The sequence below is a fragment of the Cervus canadensis genome, chromosome 28, assembly GCF_019320065.1.
Source record: "Cervus canadensis isolate Bull #8, Minnesota chromosome 28, ASM1932006v1, whole genome shotgun sequence".
NCBI lineage: Eukaryota > Metazoa > Chordata > Mammalia > Artiodactyla > Cervidae > Cervus > Cervus canadensis.
The window spans coordinates 26,244,857-26,268,807 of NC_057413.1; the positions used below are offsets into that span (position 1 = coordinate 26,244,857).

Genomic DNA, 23,951 nt, shown 5'->3' on the forward strand with positions numbered 1-23,951 from the left:
AAAGATATGGGAATACCAGACCACCTGACCTGCCTCTTGAGAAACCTGTATGCAGGTCAGGAAGCAGCAGTTAGAACTGGACATAGAACAACAGACTGGTTCCAATTAAGAAAAGGAGTATGTCAAGGCTGTATATTGCCACCCTGCTTATTTAACTTATATGCAGAGTACATCATGAGAAACGCTGGGCTGGAAGAAGCACAAGCTGGAATCAAGATTGCCGGGAGAAATATCAATAACCTCAGATATGCAGATGACACCACCCTTATGGCAGAAAGTGAAGAGGAACTAAAAAGTCTCTTGATGGAAGTGAAAGAGGAGAGTGAAAAAGTTGGCTTAAAGCTCAACATTCAGAAAACTAAGATCATGGCATCTGGTCCCATCACTTCATGGGAAATAGATGGGGAAATAGTGGAAACAGTGACAGACTTTATTTTTGGGGGCTCCATAATCACTGCAGATGGTGATTGCAGCCATGAAATTCAAAGACGCTTGCTCCTTGGAAGGAAAGTTATGACCAACCTAGACAGCATATTAAAAAGCAGAGACATTACTTTGCCAACAAAGGTCCTTCTGGTCAAGGCTATGGGTTTTCCAGTGGTCATGTATGGATGTAAGATTTGGACTGTGAAGAAAGTTGAGCACCGAAAAATTGATGCTTTTGAACTATGGTGTTGGAGAAGACTCTTGAGAGTCCCTTGGACTGCAAGGAGATCCAACCAGTCCATCCTGAAGGAGATCAGTCCTGGATGTTTTTGGAAGGACTGATGCTGAAGCTGAAACTCCAGTACTTTGGCCACCTCATGCGAAGAGTTGACTCAGGAAAAGACCCTGATGCTGGGAGGAATTGGGGGCAGGAGGAGAAGGGGATGACAGAGGATGAGATAGATGGATGCATCACTGACTCCATGAGCATGAGTTTGAGTAAACTCCGGGAGTTGGTGATGGACAGAGAGGCCTGGCGTGCTGCGATTCATGGGGTTGCAAAGAGTTGGACACGACAGAGCAACTGAACTGAACTGAACTGAGCCTCTATAATCAAGTCAGAAAAATAATCTAAACTAAATTCATAGGATGGGGGGAATCAAGAATGGCTTGTAAAAGAGAGCCACGATAAAGGTTGCTTACAGTCACATAGTTAATTATAGCAGTGGACACTGTAGCAAATCTCACTAACCTCCTTCTTTTAGCCTTCTAGATCACAATTGTCCACCTTTCCTGACATCTCCTCTTGAGGAAAAAATTGAGGTGTTAGTTTTCATTTAAAGATGGAAGGAGACATGTTGAAGTATGGGAGCCTGGATCCCTGAACCGCTACCTAGAGGAGAGTTACTAATCATCATCATCAATTGCCTGTTGTTACCTAGTGAGATATAAACTTCTGTATTTGAAACCATCATACATTCATGAATTTGTTACAGCAGTAGGTAGGACCCACTCTAATTAATGTAGAGGGGAAAGTTGAGGACATCAATTTTTACATATAAAATAAGCAAATCTCAAGAAGTGTAATAATAAACTCTCATACATTGATGATGAGTTGCAAATGGAGGAAAATTTGGCACCAATGACCAAAATTATAAATATGAAGTCTCTAACCTAGCAATTTTACTTCTAATAAATTACCCTTCATATGCTCTTTAAGATGTATTAATTAGTGAATGTATAAAGTTATTCATTGCACCACTGTTTAAAAGAACAGAGATTAAAAAAATAGAAGAAGAAGAAGAACAAAGATAGAAAACTACATGACTGCTTATTGCTATCAGATGACCAAGTGGCTATTTTCAAAATAAGACAGATGTAAAAAAAAAAATAAGACAGATATTTATTTCCATACATATTGTGAAATTATTTGTTCTAGTTCTGTGAAAAATACCGTTGGTAGCTTGATAGGGATTGCATTGAATCTATAGATTGCTTTGGGTAGTATAACCATTTTGACAATATTGATTCTTCCAATCCATGAACAGGGTATATTTCTCCATCTGTTTGTGTCCTCTTTGATTTCTTTCATCAGTGTTTTATAGTTTTCTATGTATAGGTCTTTTGTTTCTTTAGGTAGATATACTCCTAAGTATTTTATTCTTTTTGTTGCAATGGTGAATGGTATTGTTTCCTTAATTTCTCTTTCTGTTTTCTCATTGTTAGTGTACAGGAATGCAAGGAGTTTCTGTGTGTTAATTTTATATCATGCAACACTTACTATATTCATTGATTACCTCTAGGAATTTTCTGGTAGAGTCTTTATGGTTTTCTATATAGAGGATCATATCATCTGCAAACAGCAAGAGTTTCACTTTTTCTTTTCCTATCTGGATTCCTTTTACTTATTTTTCTGCTCTGATTGCTGTGGCCAAAACTTCAAAAAAAACCTCGAATAGCCAAAGTAATCTTGAGAAAGAAGAATGGAATTGGAGGAATCAACCTGCCTGACTTCAGGTTGTACTACAAAGCCACAGTCATCAAGACAGTATGGTACTGGCACAAACACAGAAATATAGATCAATAGAACAGAATAGAAAGCCCAGAGATAAATCCACAAACCTATGGACACCTTATCTTCGACAAAGGAGGCAAGGATATACAATGGGAAAAAGACAACCTCTTTAACAAGTGGTGCTGGGAAAACTGGTCAACCACTTGTAAGAGAATGAAACTGGAACACTTTCTAACACCATACACAAAAACAAACTCAAAATGGATTAAAGATCTAGATGTAAGACCAGAAACTATAAAACTCCTAGAGGAAAACATAGGCAAAACACTCTCCAACATAAATCACAGCAGGATCCTCTATGACCCACCTCCCTGAATATTGGAAATAAAAGCAAAAATAAACAAATGGGACCTAATGAAACTTAAAAGCTTTTGCATAACAAAGGAAACTATAAGCAAGGTGAAAAGACAGCCCCTCAGATTGGGAGAAAATAATAGCAAATGAAGAAACAGACAAAGGATTAATCTCAAAAATATACAAGCAACTCCTGCAGCTCAATTCCAGAAAAATAAATGACCCAATCAAAAAATGGGCCAAAGAACTAAACAGACATTTCTCCAAAGAAGACATACAGATGGCTAACAAACACATGAAAAGATGCTCAACATCACTCATTATCAGAGAAATGCAAATCAAAACCACAATGAGGTACCATTACACGCCAGTCAGGATGGCTGCTATCCAAAAGTCTACAAGCAATAAATGCTGGAGAGGGTGTGGAGAAAAGGGAACCCTCTTACACTGTTGGTGGGAATGCAAACTAGTACAGCCGCTATGGAGAACAGTGTGGAGATTTCTTAAAAAACTGGAAATAGAACTGCCATATGACCCAGCAATCCCACTTCTGGGCATACACACTGAGGAAACCAGATCTGAAAGAGACACGTGCACCCCAATGTTCATCACAGCACTGTTTATAATAGCCAGGACATGGAAGCAACCTAGATGCCCATCAGCAGATGAATGGATAAGGAAGCTTTGGTACATATACACCATGGAATATTACTCAGTCATTAAAAAGAATTCGTTTGAATCAGTTCTAATGAGATGGATGAAACTAGAGCCCATTCTACAGAGTGAAGTAAGCCAGAAAGATAAAGACCAATACAGTATACTAACGCGTATATATGGAACTTAGAAAGATGGTAATGATAACCCTCTATGCAAAACAGAAAAAGAGACACAGATGTACAGAACAGAATTTTGGACTCTGTGGGAGAAGGCGAGGGTGGGATGCTTCGAGAGAACAGCATTGAAACATGTATATTATCTAGGGTGAAACAGATCACCAGCCCAGGTTGGACACATGAGATAAGTGCTCGGGCCTGATGCACTGGGAAGATCCAGAGGAATCGGGTGGAGAGGGAGGTGGGAGGGGGGATCGGGATGGGGAACACATGTAAACCCATGGCTGATTCATGTCAATGTATGGCAAAACCACTGCAATATTGTAAAGTAATTAGCCTCCAACTAATAAAAATAAATGAGGGGAGAAAAAAAAGACAGACATTTAGGTCCAGATCTGAAAACAATGGTTAAATAGAAAAATCAAAATGAATAACATGTTATTATTTAATATCAATAATAGATATTCAGATAATAGATGGAATAGATGATTTTTGTTTGTATATATTTAGAATATTCCTGGAAGGATAACCAGTGCTAACAATGGCTGCCTTCTCAGAGGCACAGTTGATAACCCTGTATTTGGGTTGGGAGATAAATGAGAACTTTTCTACTATAATGATTCTTTGTACCAAATTTTTGTCATGAACATGTATTAGTTATTCAAAGTAAGTTGAATTTTAAAACAAACCAAGAAAAACATGAAGAAAAATAAAGGAGAATATGACCAGTTTAATGGTTTCTGTGGGCAGGTTTCAATGAAATGACTCTCAATTTTTGTCTTAAGTTTTTCAGAGACGTAACACAGGATGTCACAAAAGCATTCTAGCTGATGATGATGCCAAATTAGCAGCTAGGGTATGTGTCTAGAATTCAGACCATATCAATCCTCCCTGCCCATTCCATACTCTATCCTTTAGGGCAGGGCCTTTTCCTCATTGACCTCTCATCTTCTCATGTGCTGAATCAGAACATAGTTTTTGGATTTTATTGACATATTATCTCCTAAGTCTACATGGATCAAATCAATTTTTTATTATTTTGAAAGCACCTTATAGAAAGATAATTTTGTTGAAAGTTATATTTGAATCTGGGCAGTCTGTCCTATGTTCTTGTACTGATATTACTTCAAAATATATATATCTATATTCTTCTCAGTTGTGGGAAATTATTATACTGTAGATCAGCTTGAAATAGTTGTGAATCAAAAGTTACTGTATGAAGTTGAGAGAAAGGCTTTAGTTAGCAGCCCAGAAAGGCTTTAGACTAGCAGCCCAGACACTTAGGACAAGAGAAACAATAACTAAGTGACCACGGAGGACTCTTTTTTAATCACATGCATAGCTCTTGGAGCAGAGAAAGGTGTCCTTGGTGGCAGAGAGTGGTTACTTGACCATAGAGTAATCAAATATAAAATATTGCTTTAAAAAAAATTACAGAAGTTGTGTTTTAGTTAAACCATTAAATACTTTCCTCTCCAGCTATTAAGGCAGCATCACTTGTCTCTGGCAGACTAAGCCACTAAGTTTGGCCTAGAAAACAATTCATTTAGAAGAGCAATAAATGTACAAAATATCAAAGTAATAAACTCTACCAGCCATTTTTAGAATCCAAAGGAAAGAACAGGAGTTGAACAGAAAGTAGTTTAATAAATAAAGAAAGAAAGATACCATGTTCTGGAACAGGAGAGCTTTTGTCAATTTCCCAAACAAGATTTAGATTTGGAGTTATTTTAATCTAAATATCAATAAGATAGATTTTTAGTAAAATGGTTTTAATTTTTTCAGTAATAATAAATGTACAAAAATAGCTGTTAATGAGAAAAGTGGGATGAGTTTCTCTGTGCTCAGTTGTTAAGTCATGTCTAACTGTTTGTGACCTCATGGACTGTAACCCACCAGGCTCCCCTGTCCATGGAATTTTCCAGGCAAGAATATTAGAGTGGGTTGTGGTTTCCTATTCCAGGGGACCTTCCTGACCCAGGCATCAAACCCGTATCTCTTGTATCTCATGCACTGGCAGGCAGATATCTGACCACTGTGCCATCTAGGAACCCCAAGTTTTTCTGTAGATGTGTACAAGTGATTATAAAGTTAAACAATAGAGTATTGTTTAAAAATATTGCTTAAAAGTATTGTTTAAAAGTCTAAAAGTATGTTTGTACAGCTACAAAAAAGACAACTGTGGAATAAAATTGACTGTACTGAATTACATTAAGACTAATGAGATTGAGAATTTATTTACCATATTTCTAGGAAGCAATTAGTCCTGTGAGAAAATTTTAAGGTGGGAAACAGAAACTTTCACATTATAGGCTGTGTTCTCCACTTTTTCATGGCACAAAAGGACCCACCCCACACCCTTGTAATCAATCCTGGTCTGTCAGGTAAAGGGCAGTAGCTCATGGGGACTGGAAGTTAGTGGGGTATGAGAGGTCAGGAGACAAGTGTTTTGAGAGACTTTTGAGATATGCTTGATCAACATGACACCTAGAGGTGGAATGGAAATGAAAGCAGCATGGTGGTGAGGAAATAGTGGTGAATGAAGAAATTCTAGTGTGAGATTTTAGGGAAAGACAATATTTGAAAAGAACTTAAAGCCATGCTTCTTTTTTTTTTTTTTTTAGCCATGCTTCTTGGTGTTAGAAATGCAATTCAAATTTGACATTCCTCAAGAGACTAGAATAAAGATTTGAACTGTTTTTTAATTATATCCAAGGAAATTTACTCTTGCCTATTTAAAAGAATTCTACACTGGGAACTACTTTCAAGGCAGAACAAGTTATCCTACCTTTATGTTGGATAAATTCAGAAAGTAGTGTATACCTAATAAAAGTACATTTTTTAATTCAATAGAGTGAGGGAAATATGCTAAAAATGGCATTGTGTCAATTGGTTTATTACTTGAAAGTGAAAAGAGACTACAGGTGAACAAACACCTGGTTGGTATTAAGATGGATTAGAAGTTCAGATGCAAAATAAGAAGGAACTCAAAATATAGAAAAATGTGTACAAGTTAATATTTATTTTATTTAAAGTGCTAAGATAATTTTAAATTTAAAAAAAGTAAGAAACTATAGAGAAAATAATGTTCAACTCTATGTTTAAAACTTTGTATTTCTATGTTAAAAAGTCGAAATCTGAAAAAGAGTGGATATATGTATACATATAACTGGTTCACTTTGCTGTACAGCAAGAAACTAACAAAATATTGTGAAGTAACTACAGTTTAACAAAAATTAATTAAACAATAGTTTCTGCGGGAAAAAAAGTCATCATAAATACGACCACAAGTTACATGAAAAATCAGGAATTACTATGTGAAGCACATATCAATCATTAAGTTTTCTAGTTATGCTTTTTAAAAAAGTATTTAAACCATAATGGAAAAGAATATGTGTGTGTATATATATATATAACTGAATCACTTTGCAGTACAGTAGGAATAACACAACATTGTAAACCAACTACACTTCAATAAAATAATTCTTTTTGAAGTGCTTACGGTGCAGTATGTAAAACTTAAATGAGCAAGAGATGTTGTATTTATTTTCAGCCAGTGCCATAAATTAACTCAAACTCAGCAGTTTAAAAGAACACCCATATATTATCCAGTGTTCTTGGTCAGAAGTGTTTGCCAGACTCTCTGCTTAAGGTCTCACCAGATTGAAGTCACAAACTGAGGTTGCAAGTCTCATCTAAATTGTAGAGTCCTCTCCCAAACTTGTTGGATGTTGGCAGAATTCATTCCTACCCATTCACTCATTCCCTCTGTTCTGAAATTCCAGACTTTCCTCTGTTTTCATTTTCTTTCTGTTTGGAGAACTTCCCTCCAAAACGGGAGATTTACTACCAATATTTTCTTAGTTTTCTTTTATCTAGAAATGTCTTTATTTCCCCTTAATTGCTGAAGGATAGTCTTGGCAGATACAGAATAATTCACAATTGACAGTTCTTTTACTTTCAGCACTTCAAAAACGTTGTGTCACATCTGTCTGGCCATTGTGGCTTCAGGTGACAAATCCGTGGTCATCTGTCATGTAATTTGGTGTTCCCTTATCATAATGTATCATTTTTCTCTGACAAATTTTAAGACTTTTTTTCCCTTTAATTTCAGGAGTTTAATAATCCATATCTCTTGGTGTGAATTTCTTTAGGTATAACCTATTTGAGTTTTACTTAGATTCTTGAATCTGTAGGATTCTTATGTCTTTATCCAAATTTGGGGATTTTTCTGCCATTATTTTTTTGAATACTTTTCAACACTACACCTTTTCCTTCTCTTGGATGCTGATGATTAAAATATTAGATATTCTGCTATTACTCCATACGTCTCAGAGTCTCTGTTCATATTTTTTAGTCTGTTTTCTCTCTATGGCTCAAATTGAGTAAATTCTATTAATCTGTCCTCAAGTTCACTGTTCTCACTGATTCTGTTCTCTGTTGTCTCCAGTCTACTATTGAATCTTTTTGACAATTATTTTATTTAATTTTTAGTTATGTAGCTTTCACTTGGTTCTTTTTTATAACTTTTCTTTGCTTAAATTTTCTATTATTTTCATTTGTTTTGAGATAATTTATAATTGCTGATCAAAGCATTTTGTGATGGATGTTTTAAATTTCTTCTCAGACATTTCCAACATCTGACCTGTCTTGGTATCAGTTGACTGTTGTTTCTCATTCAAGGTTCTCTTTCTGATTCTTGGTATGACAAGAGTGACATTTTATTACATCCTGGACATTTTGGCTATTATGTTAGGAAACTTTGGAACCTGTTCAGATATTTTATTTTAGCTGGTGGTCACCCAATTCTAAAGAAATCAACCCTGAATACTCATTGGAAGGACTGATCCTGAAGCTGAAGCTCCAATACTTTGGCCACCTTATGTGAAGAGTCAACTCATTGGAAAAGACCCTCAAGCTGGGAAAGATTGAAGGCAAAAGGAGAAGCAGGGTCAGAGGATGAGATGGTTAGATGCCATCACTGACTCAATGGACATGAATTTGAGCAAACTCCAGGAGATAGTGGAAGACAGAGGAGCCTGCCATGCTTCAGTTCACGGGGTCGCAAAGAATCGGACACAACTTAGTGACTGAACAACAACAGCAACTTGATCTTCATGGCATAGTAAGCTTCTTTTATTCAAAGCTTCACTGTCTCAAAGCTGTCTACTACTTCAAGCTCTCCCTCATAATGAATAATGTTGATTCCCTGGCGTTGATTTGTAGAAGAAATAAACACAAGATAGAGTCTTGGGTAAATAGTGTCCACAGGTCTGGATCACTCTAAGAGTTGAGGAATCAGTCTCTAATAAGTATGGATGTGTCAGTTTGGACTATATTAAGAGATGCCTTGCATGTCACAACACCTAGGGTGTGGCTGGAAGTCAGGTGAACTCTGATTTTTTATCAGGAGACTGATGGCAGCTGGAGTGGGCTAGGGGTGGATGAGTTGGGTGAGTGGGTTCAAGAGACATGAACTTGGGCAAACGTCAGGAGATGGTGAGGGACAGGAAGCCTGCTGTGCCACAGTCTATGGGATTGCAAAGAGTCGGACATTACTTGGAGACTGAACAACAACGCTCTTTTTGATCTTGGCACTTGTTCCTGGCCTAATTTTCAAGGTGTGGTTTGAATGCAGTTTTGTTTTAGGAGCCCCTTCAATGCTATTCTGGTCTGTTTCACTTATGTTATACCACTGGGGCTTCCATTCAGACTAAGCCTGTGTCATCCACAGTGGCAGAAAGCACTTCCAGGACCAACCAACCAGTGCTGCTAGGTGGAGAATGGGCAAAGGTATTTCTTGGCTGCCACTAACAGAATTCCCCTGGGTCAGCTCAATATTTAGAGAATTCCATATGCACTATGGAAGCAAAGAGAAAGACAGTTAACCTACATATGGAGGCATTGAGCTTCCCTGGTAGCTCAGCTGGTAAAGAATCTGCCTGCACTGCAGGAGACTCTGGTTCAATTCCTGGGTGGGGAAGATCCCCCAAAGAAGGCATAGGCTACCCACTCCAGTATTCCTGGGCTTCCATGGTGGCTCAGCTGTAATCTGCCTGCAATGTGGGAGACCTGGGTTTGATCCCTGGTTTGGGAAGATTCCCTGGAGGAGAGCATGACAATCAACTCCAGTATTCTTGCCTGGAGAATCTTCATGGACAAAGGAGCCTGGTGGGCTACAGTCCACAGGGTCACAAAGAATCAGACATGATTGAGAGATTAAGCACAGCACAGCATGGAGGCAGGGGGAAGGGGAGGTGGCAGGGTCTCCCAGGGAGGGGACCAACTCAAGGGAGAGTTCTGGGGAGTTGTAATCCAGAAAATCCTGTTGGAGCAGGCTTACACACATGTGAAAAGACTCTGATTTAATATCCTCCCTCCTTTCATAGGAAGATCTCTCTGGTCCACTCTGAGTGGTGGCCGTATCAAAACCAGAGGATTTCCCAGTCCTTTTCAGGCCTCTTAGTACAAAGCCTTCATCTAGCAACTGAGGAGTCATTAAAGGGGATTTTTCTGATTGGCTGCAACCCGACCTGGCAGAGTATGGTTTGGGTGTCTTCAAAATTCCTTCTCAACTCAGCCCTCATCATTGCTCTGCAACTCAGAACAGCCACTGCTGAGACCACCTTGAGAAAAAGATGGTCCTGAACAGAGCTCTGATTCTGGGGGCCCTTGCCCTGACCACCATGATGAACCCCAGTGGAGGTGAAGACATTGTGGGTGAGTGCACAGTTGAGGGAGGTAGAGATTAGAATTGGGGAACAGGGGATTAGAGGGAAAATCAAGAAAGATTGGCCTAGAAATAGTAGAGACTCCTCATACCTTTCTCCATATGCAGTGAGTTCAGTCGCTCAGTCATGTCCCACTCTTTGCAACCCCATGGACTGCAGTATGCCAGGTTTCCCTGTCCATCACCAATTCCCGGATCCAGCTCAAACTCATGTCCATTGAGTTGGTGATGTCATCCAACCATCTCATCCTCTGTCATCCCCTTCTCATCCCGCCTTCAATCTTTCCCAGCATCAGGGTCTTTTCAAATGAGTCAGTTCTTCGCATCAGGTGGCCAAAGTATTGGAGCTTCAGCTTCAGCATCAGTCCTTCCAATGAATTTTCAGGACTGATTTCCTTTAGGACTGACTGGTTTGATCTCCTTGCAGTCCAAGGGACTCTCAAGAGTCTTCTCAATATTAGGCAAATCTAAAAATTACAGTTGTTCCTCCTTCAGGAAACCAGAATGCAGACACGCTGTCTTTATTACGGGTACTGTTGCAGAGCTCACCAAGGTCATCACTCAGTTTCTGATATTGGAGCCAGCAAATATGTTCTGGAGGACCCTAGGGCAATCAGCTCATTTTTCATTGCCTCAAAGATTAGTGATGTTTCCACAAGTAGATGTCTTGTTACAAAAAATTCCATGAACTATCACTCCTAAATTTATCTGAACAACTTTGGAAGCTTTTTATATATTTCTTCTAAAGTTTATCTTGGGGTGAATAGTTCCACGAATTATGAATACTGTGTAGATATGAAGAAGATTGACCTTTTCTTAGTCTCAGATCTACATACATTTCCATGCTGGCATCTGGCACAGGGGGTAGATGAGCAAGCCCAGTAGAGTACCTTTATATAAAGCACTTTGCCACACAGTCATCACTTGATCTCAGTTACTTCATATATGTCACCTCACAAATAAAGTTGTATAGGAATGCTTTCTAAGTAATTAAGATACACAAATGTCAAAGATTACTCTCATTTTTTAGTATTACTGTTATAAGTGTAGCTTTGTTTTTTTTCTTTAACAAAGTAAAAATGTGCCTTATTTTTATTTTAAAATAGAGAACTTTATGATAAAAAAAACTTGCTGAATTAAATTATATTGTTTTCAAATTGTCAGTCCAAATTACCTGCTCTTCACTCCATCTATAGAAGTCCTTCAAGAAGAATGGACAAGAACACGTTATTTATTTGGTCCCTTCGGCCCCTCTGCCTTTGCTGTCCCCCTCTTTCTACCCTCTGTTCATACATTCCTTCATCTTCCTTTCCTTCCACGATCCATCCCTTGCCCACATCTCTGCTGTTTATAGGCAAGATGAGTGAGTTTGTAAAACCAAAGTAGAATGGCAAGATAGTTCAAAGGGGAAGAGAAAAAGAGGTTACTCTAATCTTCAGCAACTTTATTAGCCATGGCTACTCCCATTCTAATTTTGTGTGATAGCAACTTTCATCTGCTTCTCCAGAGTATTTCCACATCTTCTTTCTTCAACATCACATCAGAGTGTCCTGGTCAAGCTCAACTTTCCCATTAGGCACAGTGGGCACAGTGCCAAGGGCCTGAAAGCTTATAAGGTCCCATGAAAATACTTTATTATTTTAATTAGAAGAAAAACAAAATTTATGGTAGAAGAAAATGTTTTAATTTTAATTTAGCCTGTATTATTTTTGTATTTATACCAATGTGGTCATAAAATATGACCTTTAGTATTTTTATGGAGGTGGGCCCACCTGAGCAACAGTGCTTAAGGCTCACAAGTCATAATGCTTCCCTGGTCACTGCTGATTCTGACCGTCATACAGTTCTGCTATCTCTGTGTCTTTAAGTCTTCCCCAAAGTTTCTCTGATCCTCAAGAATAGTAATTGACATTTTGTACACATTTTTGAGCACATAGCAAGCTAAGTTTGGGGGGATTCAAAAATGAAAAGACATGCTATCTGCCTCATTCGGGTGCTAATATTAGTCATGCTAAGAAAATGGTGTAGAAAAGCAGAAGGTGTATTGCTGAGCAGGGCAATGGACCCAGCTGAGGCTGAAGCTACAAAAGTGATTGGTTCCGGTTGGCACAGCAGTGTAATGTGGTTCAGTGTGGGCAACCCAGGACAAGTACCAGGTGAAAAGGAATAATTGCATATATTCATGTTTGAAAAGGAGTCAAGAATATTCATTACAAGGATAAAGAAGTTTTGTTAGAAGGCCTTTAATTATAACTGATCCAGAAAGGATATAAGAATGAGCAATAGACTAATTTGAAAGCAGGACATTGGGATGGAGAGATTGGATATTATAATGAAACTAAAAAAAAGTGGGTAATGAGAGGACTTGGTTAAAATAGTTGATAACTAAGTAGAAACTTCAGAAACAAGCTAGAGGTGTCCAGGAAATCTTAAAAGATCATTTCATTCCAGGGACGAAAAACAGACCCCTTAAAGGACCAAGGAACATGAAAGGAAAATCTCATTTGGTTTGATTGACAGATGAGATCAGATGAAGGTACAGGATATACCCATCACAGAGCTGATCAGTATATAGCACTTGGTCCTTTTCTCACCTGACTCTCCCATTACTCAATGGACTCCTTGTTGACAGAGACCATGCCTGGTTGATGTTTTATTCTTTGTCTCTCCCAATGTCTGAAACCCTGTTGATATTCATGAAATGAGGAAATTGGGAAAGAGAAAATATTAAAAGACTCATATGTGTCTGGACCAAATTGTCCAGACTTGGGCAGAGTCAAACTGAGTTGGTTGCCACTCTGCTTTAGCATCCTCAGAAAAGTACAATGTTCATTTGAAGAAAAGGGCTATAATTCACTCTGAGTCCTCAACAAGTATGTGTTGAATCAGAAAAAGGAGTTTAGTTGCCTCCTTAAAGAAAAAAAAATTGTCTTCCCTGATGGCTCAGATGGTAAAGAAGTCACCTGCAATGCAGGAGACCTGGGTTTGATCCCTGGGTTGGGAAGATCCCCTGGAGAAGGAAATGGCTACCTACTATAGTACTCTTGCCTGGATAATTCTATGGACAGAGGAGCCTGGCAGGCTAAAGTCCATGGGATCGCAAGGAGTCGGACACGACTGAGTGACCTTGACTTTAAAGAAAAAAATAGGGTAAGGAAATGTCAGAAATCCAAAATAAAGCTTCCGTTATTTTATTTCAGAAGGAATCAGGTATTCTTCTTTAAGAATCATTACAGTTAACAAAATGGACACCTGAGAAGCATTGTTTATTCTTTATATGCTTTGTTATATTGCCGCTGTCCTTGTCATACTGTTTCTTATACCTTATAAAAGAGGAATCTCTTTTAAAATAATTCAGATCCTGTGTGGCTTTCCTTCGTTAAAAAAAAAAAAAAGAAAGAAAGAAAGAAGGAATCCCTGTGCAGAAAATATTCTGCTCTGAGTCAGCCCTTAGGGGAAAGGAATCACAATGAATGTGTTATTAGCTGATGAAAAATTAAGTGAGAGAAGAAACTTCTGAAGAAGGGGGAAGAAAGCTAATACCCGGAAAATTCATTCATTCCCTTCTTTTTCTCTCTTTCCATTATACAATTATACAATGTGCCAGGCACTGAGCTGGGCAGGCAGGAAATAGCAGTAAACAAAGCCTGTGAAATCCTGCCCTTGTGAGCACATGAAAGTGAAAGTGAAAGTCACTCAGTCGTGTCCAACTCTTTGCAACCCCATGAACGGTAGTCCATGGAATTCTCCAGGCCAGCCTACTAGAGTGGGTAGCCTTTCCCGTCTCCACGGGATCTTCCCAACCCAGGGATCAAACCCAGGTCTCCTGCACTGCAGGCGGATTCTTTACCAGCCAAGCCACAAGGGAAGCCCAAGAATCACAGGTGTTACAGTGTCCTGTTCTAACAGGACAGCTACCAACACTGAGGGAGAAGGAAGCAGGTGCTGGCACTCTGCTTAGAGACATTGTGCCAAAGGTGAAGCCCACAGTGTTTGAAAGTTAGTTTTTTCTGTTACTTTGTTTAATATGGTCTTTTCTTTCCCTCTGTTTTCCACCTTCCTGCTCCTCACCCTCACTTATCAGCTGACCACGTTGGCTCCTATGGCACAGAGCTCTACCAATCTCATGGTCCCTCTGGCCAGTATACCCACGAATTTGACGGAGACGAGCTGTTTTATGTGGACCTGGGGAAGAAGGAGACAGTCTGGAGGCTGCCTATGTTTGGTGACTTGACAAGTTTTGACCCACAGGATGCACTAAGTGAAATAGCTAAAGCGAAAGACTTCTTGGATATCCTGACTAAACGCTCCAACTTTACTCCTGTTATCAATGGTAAGTGTCCACCATTCTACTTCTCTTTACTGAATCTATTCTTTCATATCAGGCTTCATTCCCTTCTTCTCTAAGGAGAGATATCCTTCACCACTCTATAAAACTTTACCAAGAGTCCCCAGATTTTGTAGTAATTACTGAACACTCATCATCTCCCATCTCAAAGATCACACATTTCCATGTAATATAAGGACCCTTACTCCCATAACGTATTCCTTGAATCCCTCAAGGAGGAGTCCCACAGACCTCCCTCCTTAACAAGCATGCCCACAGACAGCACGGGGATAAAGTGCAGGCAGCACAGAGCATCTCCCAGCAGAAGGCAAACAAGAGCTCCTCCCCTGTAGGACTGGGAACCATTGGTGGGAGGGCTCCCCCAGGAGGCAGTGCAGAATCAGGGCAGAGCTATTCCCGTGTCACATCTGTGCTGTTTCCTCACCGTAGAGGTTCCTGAGGTGACTGTGTTTTCCAAGTCTCCCGTGATGCTGGGTCAGCCCAACACCCTCATCTGTCATGTGGACAACATTTTTCCCCCTGTGATCAACATTACATGGTTGAAGAATGGGCATGCAGTCACAGAGGGTGTTTCTGAGACCAGCTTCCTCCCCAAAGATGATCATTCCTTCCTCAGGATTGGTTACCTCACCTTCCTCCCTTCTGATGATGACGTTTATGACTGCAGAGTGGAGCACTGGGGCCTGGATGAGCCCCTGCTCAAACACTGGGGTACGTATGAGTTCCACCCCTTTCGGTACCCTCCCTTTTTCTACCAAGTACAAAACACTCTGAGTTTTGGTCCCTCATTCTCACAGTCCGAAGCTTGTTTTCCACACTTCAAGGTTTTCTAAAATCACACTTCATTCTCTTCCCTAAACCTGGTGCCCTGAGTTTTTGTAGAATGAACACCACATCTCCTGCCCAATCTCGTACACAGGCACATGAACCAACACTCTGTATTCTGACTTTCATAACTTCCCTTTTGCAGAGCCTGAGATTCCAGCCCCTATGTCAGAGCTGACAGAGACTGTGGTCTGTGCCCTGGGGTTGACCGTGGGCCTCGTGGGCATCGTGGTGGGCACCATCTTCATCATCCAAGGCCTGCGCTCAGGTGGCCCCTCCAGACATCAGGGTCCCTTGTGAGCTGCACCCTAGAAAGGAAGGTAAGGCTTCATATTTGTCAGTGCCACAGACACACTTCAGGAGAAAGCAAAGTGGAAAGAATCTGTAGACACAAACGTGGTTGAGAAGTCATGGGAGAATTGGGGAGCAGCGTGACCACGGCACAGAAGCTCCCTGGGACTCATCAGTCTCATGTCTTTCCTGTTGCAGGTGCGCTGCCCATCCATGAGAGCAGAAGAGTGGACGTGCTAGACGACCTAGAACTATTTTCTGGCCAAGTTCATCATATACTCTCCCCCCCTACACTCTGCCTCTCATCTCTTCTCTGGGACTTAAGATGCTGTATCATCTCAGAGCTCACATATACCTCAGAGTTCTCTCCCTGACTTTCTGATATTTTTTCTGTTCTCAGTAGTTGCCTGCCATGAGATCACTGAGGTATTCCACCCAGTTACCTACTCCCTAGTGACCCTGACTCCATATCACCATGTAAGCAATAAACTCCCCTTTAATAGAAAATTTTCCTGTCTTTCATCTCAGGGCTGACCAAGATCATGTTCTCTTATGCTTTAGGCCCCTTATTTTCATTTCTTAGATCATATTTCATGCCAAGGAACATAACAGCAACTTGTATAAACTCATAATATTTCGGTATGTTCACTATGGTTAATGTTTCTCTCTTCCTACTGTTTCCACTCAGCTCTTGGCACTGCCATCCACCTCTTAATTCAGGCATCAGTGAAAGTAATATATACCTTTTTCCCTTGGTATAGATTTGTTATAGCAGAAATACAAAAACCAAGAGAAGTCTGTACTTATCTTTTTGGTTGTCTTTTTTTTTTTTTGGCTGCACTGTCCAACTTGTTCAATCTTAGTTCCCCAACCTGGGATTGAACTAAGAACCACAGCAAAGAAAGCTGGATCTTAACCACTGGAATGCCAGGGAATTCCCAATTCTATACTCGTTTTAATACAGCTATTTTAAAGCTATGACAGAAACATAAGAGAACATAATTTTGAACTCAAAAGTACCAAAAGTCAAATTCTTGGTATCAAATATCAAAATTTGTTTCCAATACATTAAATTTGTGAAAAATGCATTATAACAGTAAAAGCACTGTCTCCTCTCCTCACCCTTCAGGAGATAAGAATTCTCTAGATACAGAAACAGCTGAAAGTCAGTCAGGAGAGGATTCAGTTCAGTTCAGTTCAGTCGCTCAGTCGTGTCCAACTCTTTGCAACCCCATGAATCGCAGCATACCAAGGCCTCCCTGTCCATCACCAACTCCCGGAGTTTACTCAAACTCATATCCATTGAATTGGTGATGCCATCCAGCCATCTCAGCCTCTGTCATCCCCTTCTCCTCCTGCCCCCAATTCCTCCCAGCATCAGGGTCTTTTCCAATAAGTCAACATTTCCCATGAGGTAGCCAAAGTATTGGAGTTTCAGTTTCAACATCAGTCCTTCCAATGAACACCCAGGACTGATCTCCTTCAGGATGGACTGGTTGGATCTCCTTGCAGTCCAAGGGACTCTCAAAGAGTTTCTCCAACCCACAGTTCAAAAGCATCAATTCTTCGGCGCTCAGCTTTTCTTCACCACAGTCCAACTCTCACATCCATACATGACCACGGAAAAGCCATAGCCTTGACTAGACAGACCTTTGTTTGCAATGTAATGTCTCTGCTTTTTTAATATGCTATTTAAGTTGGTCATAACTTGCCTTCCAAGGAGTAGCGTCTTTTAATTTCATGGCTGCAATCACCATCTGCAGTGATTTTTGGAGCCCAAAAACATAAAGTTGACACTGTTTCCACTGTTCCCCATCTATTTCCCATAAGTGATGGGACTGGATGCCATGATCTTCAGTTTTCTGAATATTGAGCTTTTAAGCCAACTTTTTCACTCTCCTCTTTCACTTTCATCAAAGAGACTTTTTAGTTCTTCTTTCTGCCATAAGGGATGGGTATCTGCATATCTGAGGTTATTGATATTTCTCCTGGCAATCTTGATTCCAGCTTGTGCTTCTTCCAGACCAGCGTTTCTCATGATGTACTCTGCATATAAGTTAAATAAGCAGGGTGACAATATACAGCCTTGACATACTCCTTTTCCTGTTTGGAACCAGTCTGTTGTTCCATGTCCAGTTCTAACTGTTGCTTCCTGACCTGCATACAGGTTTCTCAAGAGGCAGGTCAGGTGGTCCAGTATTCCCATCTGTTTCAGAATTTTCCACAGTTCATTGTGATCCACACAGTCAAAGGCTTTGGCATAGTCAATAAAGCAGAAATAGATGTTTTTCTGGAACTCTCTTGCTTTTTCGATGATCCAGCAGCTGTTGGCATACAGAGTAGGATAATAATGCAGATATTTGAGAAGGACCAAAAACTTGTCCTTACTTAGGGTTAGTAACCCTAATGGGAAAGGGGATGGAGTAGAAATCACAGACATACTTCGGGTCCCTAGAACACAGGTGTAGTTTGTCTCACCTACTAGATGAATTCCTGCTATATAAGCACACAGACTTTCCTGACATGGCCTGTGAGGAACAGGAGAGTGAATATGCCTGCAGGATGTCTCTAGGCAGATAAGCCTAAGCCAAGCACAATGGATCCCTGCGCATCCATGTTTGCCCTGGAAATAGCAAAACACCCCAATATCCCCAGCCCTCTGCCCATGACCCTCCTGGCTAAGGAAAGCATGAATCAATGAGAGACAAATCCCAGGAGGGACAACATCATTGAGGTAATGTAGCAACATCTGTGAGTACCATGTTCTCCTCTAGATTAACTGTCTCTAGTGGAAATCTGTGTGGAGGAAATAGATCAACAGATGGATCCTCTGGCTTTCCTGAGTGTGTCCAAGACGTCATTCTTGAGAGCATGTGTGACTTGACTTGGAGTCATTGTGCCTTTGAAAATGTTTTAGGCACATTGCCTCAGACATTCCACTCTGCAATTATTGAGTCCATGCATTGCATCTTGGATGGTATTATGGAACAGTTATGAAATGTATGAGACTGTCCCTGCCAATGCCTGCATCAGGGAGCTCAAAATATAATTGGAAAAAAATACAATATTAACACAATATCATACAGCTTAGTTTGGTGCAAAGAAACCTAAATCCAGATTCAGGACTCAGCACTTTATACCTAGTATTTATATTTTATAACCCTGGTTAAAGTATCTAACATTTCCAAGCTGTAGTTTTTTCATCCATTATATGGGGTGTTGATACGTTCCTTGTAGACCTAGCGACAGAATTTGAATAATCTTGTTATATAAGAAGTGTCTTACACATAGTATACAAATACATAAGAAAAACATTGCTAGTTATATTCAAAATTAGTTTATTAAAAAGAATAGATCAAATCATATAGAAAGCACTTTTTCTGAGCCTTTTAATGATTAAAGAGATTCAAACTTGGAGTATGGATGAATTTTTTCATATATTAGTTGGACAATTATTTTTTCCAGAATGAGAGAAGGTGAGATTGAGTTAGGCTGAGAGAATAAATAGGGTCCAGTTGTCAATGACCTATCATTGGTGAAGGGGTTGCTAAGAGAATTCTTAAGGAAAGTTGTAACACTTGATTTTGGATTTGTTACTTTCTAACAAAAAATGTATTCCCCTTTCCCATGACCTATAATTTTTAGTCAAGCTATGTTACATGTAAATGGATATTTATGTATGTTTACTTGGAGAAGGAATAGGGAAGATTCAAGGAGAAAAAGCTAACTGTGAGGGAGAAATAAGAGAATAATTTAAAATGCGGAGTAGAAATTAGTAAATGCAGGAAATCTGAACCAGAGGTGATCAAGAAAACGTAGGTAACAGAGCACAGAGGATTTTTAGGGAACTGAAACTACTCTGATACTCTAGTAGGAGATACATATCATACATTTGTCCAAACCTATAGAATACATATCGAGAGTGAGCCCTAAAGTAAACGATGAACTTTGGGTGATAATGATGTATCAATGTAAATTCATCTAGTGTAAAAAAAAATGTAGGGGATATTGATAGTAGCATAGGATATGCTTGATGGAGCAACGGTATGTGAGAAATCTCTTTATCTTCTACTTGACTTTGCTGTGAACCTAAAACTGCTCTAAAATAGAGTGTTGTGTTTTTTTTTTTAGATTATTTGCTTTTATTTTTAGCTTAGAAATTTTAAAATTGGGGTATAATTGCTTTGCAATATTGTGTTAGTATCTGCTGTACAACAAAGTGAATCAGCTATATGTGCACATATATCCCTCCCTCTTGGTCTTCCCGCCCACCCCACGCCATCCTGCCCATCTAGGTCATCACAGGGCACCAAGCTTAGCTCCCTGTGCTATACGGCATGTTCCCATTAGCTGTTTATTTTACACATAGTAGTGAATATATGTCAGTGTTACTCTTCCAACTCATCCCACCCTCCCCTCCCCTCAGACTCCATATCCACACGTCTGTTCTCTACATCTATGTCTCTGTTTCTGCTTTGTAAATAAGATTGTCTATATCATTTTTTTCAGATTCCACATGTATGTGTCAATATACTGTGTATATTTTAACTGAAAGAGAATATCAGCAATTATTATCCTAAACATATAAAATAAAAATTTCAGTATAAAAAATATAGATCACCTGCATGTGAACAAATGTACTAAGAAGAATTTTGGCATTAGGATTTTGAGTAAGAAATTTTAAGTATCAATGATTCATAAGGTAAGAACTCAGTATAGCCTAATAATACACTCCTGGTCTACGTGTGCTGTTGCAAAGGAAAACTTCATTCTTTTTTATGCTGAGTAATCTTCCATTATATATATATATGTGCACACACACCACATCTTCTTTAACCATTAATCTGTTGATGAGCAAACACTTAGTTTGCTTCTGTATCTTGGCTATCATAAGTAATGCTACTAGGAACACTGGGGAGTATATACCTTTTTAAATTAGGTTTTTTTCTTTCCTTCAGATATAAAACCTGGAATGAATGTGTTGGATACCTTAAATGAAGTATAACCATGTAAAAATATCAAATCACTGTTCTGTACACCTGAAACTAATATAACATTGTAAACAACAATCAAAAAATAAATAAAATTTAACAAATAAAATCATGTGTTATATAACAAAAAGTTTATGGGACTAGAAATAATTGATATATAAAACAAAATTAGAATTAATTAATTGAAATTTATTTTGCTATGAATGACTAATGAAGGTATAATATAATTAGCTTAGTATAAACTAATAAGAATTGATGCTTTTGAACTGTGGTGTTGGAGAAGACTCTTGAGAGTCCCTTGGACTGCAAGGAGATCCAACCAGTCCATCCTAAAGGAGATCAGTCCTGGGTGTTCATTGGAAGGACTGATGTTGAAGTTGAAACTCCAATACTTTGGACACCTGATGTGAAGAACTGACTCATTGGAAAAGACCCTGATGTTGGGAAAGATTGAAGATAGGAGGAGAAGGGGATGACAGAGGATGAGATGGGCTGGATGGCATCACCAACTCGATGGACATGAGTTTGAATAAGCTCCAGGAGTTGGTGATGGACAGGGAGGCCTGGCGTGCTGCAGTTCATGGGGTCGCCAAGAGTCAGATACCACTGAGCGACTGAACTGAACTGAAACTAATAAGCTTACACTGTTTTAAAACATGTCCCATATTCTGAATCAGAACAAATAATAAATAGTACAAACTTTAAATTTTTAATTCTAAAAAATAAAGGCTTTGTTAATATTGATTACGTAATTTAAAAATCACATTTCTTCAGCAAATAATTTGCAAGGAAAAATAATGAACAGAGAAACTTACACATTTAAAACAAAACTGAAGAATCATGTAAACCAAATGCTACAATCAGAAAAAATGAACAGAGACGTATTAAGCAATTATTTACCTAACTTTTGGTATTGTATGGCATTGTTTTTCTATTTCTAGGGTTATTATATTTTAAATTTTCATAGTAAAATATTTATGAATGAAATTATATAATACCTAAGATTATCTTAAAAATAATCCAGTAGGCATGTAATATTAAGTGAGTGAATTTACAGAATTGTCCATGATTTGGTCGTTGTTAAAACTGGACTACTGATACATGGTACTGTTCTCCCTACTACTGTATATAATTGAAACTTTCCGTAATACAATGGTCTTTTTAAGTGTTCAGGAATGCCCAAAGAAAAAGTAAGCAGAGAAACATTCTATTTGAAGTTATGCTGGTTTTTAAGGTTTTGCTCATTTTTATTGCAGTTAGGAAACCCAGAGAGTCCAAATCCTGCTATAGAGCACAGAACCTCTCAGATATGTAACCCTAAAGAGGGTGCATGCCACAAGGAATAACAGCAAAGGAAAGCAAAGTTAATGCTCACTTTATTACTGGCTGAACTAAGCCCCAGACTTTATTGATATAATGCACAAATGGTCATTAAGCAGCAATGCTGTGACACATACCATACTACATTCCAAGTGTATTTTTAAATAGATTTATTTATTAATTTATTTTTGGCTGCACTGGGTCTCCGTTGCAGCACACAGACTTTCTCTAGTTTCAGAGAGCAGGAGCTACTCTCTAGCTGTGATGTGCCAGCTCCTCATTGTGGTGGCTTCTCTTGCTGTGGAGCGTGGACTCTATGGCTCGTGGCCTTCAGCAGCTGCAGCACACCAGCTCAGTAGTTGTGGCACACAGGCTCAGCTGCCCCATGGCAAGTGGGATTCTCCTGGTCCAGGGGTCAAATCAGTGTCTCCTGCGCTGGCAGGTGGACTTTCTACCACTGGACCTCCAGGGAAGTCCCCCAAGTATATTAATGCCATATGAGAAGAGACACATTCATCGTCTTTGAAGAATTAACACTCCAGTAGGAGGAAATATACACATAGGGAATAATTTCACAAATACATAATTATAAATGCTAAGGAAAATAAAAATGCAACATGATAAAGTACTGCACAGAAACCAAGTATAATTTGGCAGAGTTTAGAGAAAACTTGAATAAGTGAGATGAAATAATATGATTTATAGTAAGTGAAGGACAAGGTTAAGGAGGGCAGAGCACATGTTTGAGAAAATTTTGCAGTACAAAAGAGATCATGAGAATAAAATAAAATTATCACAGACTTAGTAAAAAAAAGTTTATGTAAGAGCAAGAAAGTTATTTAAATTATTTCTAATTAGAATCCTAATGAAAAGAAGTTGTATTTTTAAAAATAAACATGAAAGGCTAAAACAATGCAAAATGTAATAAATGTAATAGAAAGATTGAAAATTAAATCAACAAAATCTCCATGAAAAAGAAGACAAAGAAATGTAATATATGGTAGAAAAGATAAGACACAGAGACTCGACCTCAGAATATCAAGTAACAGAGCTAGAGACAGAAAGAGAAACATGAAGGAGGGAAATTATGAAAACAAGTAAAGGAAAATTTTCCAGTAATGAATGACTTAATTCTTTACATAGAATGAGGACTTTCATATATTTAGCAAAATTAATGAAAAAAGACTCATCACCACATACATTTTAAATTTTTTAAGTCATTTTAAAATTCTGAACTTCTTCATGGATCACTACCTTGTGGCAAACGGGATAGCATAATTCAATGAAGCCATGAGCCATATCTTGTATGGTCACCCAAGATGAACGGGTCATAGCAGATATTTCTGATAAAACGTGATCCACTGGAGGAGGTAATGACATACTACTCCAGTATACTTGCTGTGAGAACCCCATGAACTGAATAAAGAGGCAAAAAGATATGACACCGAAAGATAAGCCCCACCCCCTCCCCAGGTCAGAAGGTGTCCAATGTGCTACTGGGGAAGAGCAGAGGACAACTACTAATAGCTCAGAAAGAATGAAGCAGCTGGGCCAAAGCAGAAACCACACTCAGTTGTGGATGTGTCTGATGATGAAAGTAAAATCTGATGCTGTAAAGAACAGTATTGCATAGGAACCTGGAATGCTAGGTTAGGAAAACTGGATGTGGTCAAGTAGGAGATGGCAAGAGTAACCATAACATCTTAGGAATCAGTGAAGTGAGACGGACAGGAATGGGTGAATTTAATTCAGATGAACATTACATCTACTACTGTGAGCAAGAATCCCATAGAAGAAATGGAGTAGCCCTCATAATCAA

General features: G+C 38.9%; 2 protein-coding genes across 8 annotated transcripts in view; one reads left to right on the forward strand and one right to left on the reverse strand.

Annotated features, from left to right (window-relative positions):
- Positions 1 to 16,615, forward strand: part of LOC122429366 (SLA class II histocompatibility antigen, DQ haplotype D alpha chain-like) — a 61,322-nt gene extending 44,707 nt beyond the window's left edge. Inside the window, exons 1-5 of one of the 2 annotated variants that reach the window (XM_043449613.1) lie at positions 10,208 to 10,347; positions 14,442 to 14,690; positions 15,135 to 15,416; positions 15,676 to 15,850; positions 16,020 to 16,615. In XM_043449613.1, the coding sequence (XP_043305548.1) occupies positions 10,266 to 10,347; positions 14,442 to 14,690; positions 15,135 to 15,416; positions 15,676 to 15,830 (768 nt within the window). In that variant the 5' untranslated portion in view covers positions 10,208 to 10,265 and the 3' untranslated portion in view covers positions 15,831 to 15,850; positions 16,020 to 16,615. Of the gene's footprint in view, positions 1 to 10,207; positions 10,348 to 14,441; positions 14,691 to 15,134; positions 15,417 to 15,675; positions 15,851 to 16,019 lie in introns of those variants that run through there. The other variant, XM_043449612.1, reaches the window with a different exon arrangement.
- LOC122429360 (boLa class II histocompatibility antigen, DQB*0101 beta chain) overlaps positions 1 to 23,951 on the reverse strand; it is a 174,375-nt gene that overhangs the window by 126,744 nt on the left and 23,680 nt on the right. The window contains exon 7 of one of the 6 annotated variants that reach the window (XR_006265965.1): positions 15,050 to 15,061. The exons of 3 other annotated variants lie outside the window; for them this stretch is intronic. Coding sequence is in view for 1 of the 3 variants with exons in the window: in XM_043449601.1 (XP_043305536.1) it covers positions 22,507 to 22,610 (104 nt within the window). In the remaining 2 variants the exon portion in view is untranslated. Of the gene's footprint in view, positions 1 to 15,049; positions 15,062 to 22,171; positions 22,611 to 23,951 lie in introns of those variants that run through there. 2 more of the 6 variants (XR_006265964.1, XM_043449601.1) reach the window with 2 other exon arrangements.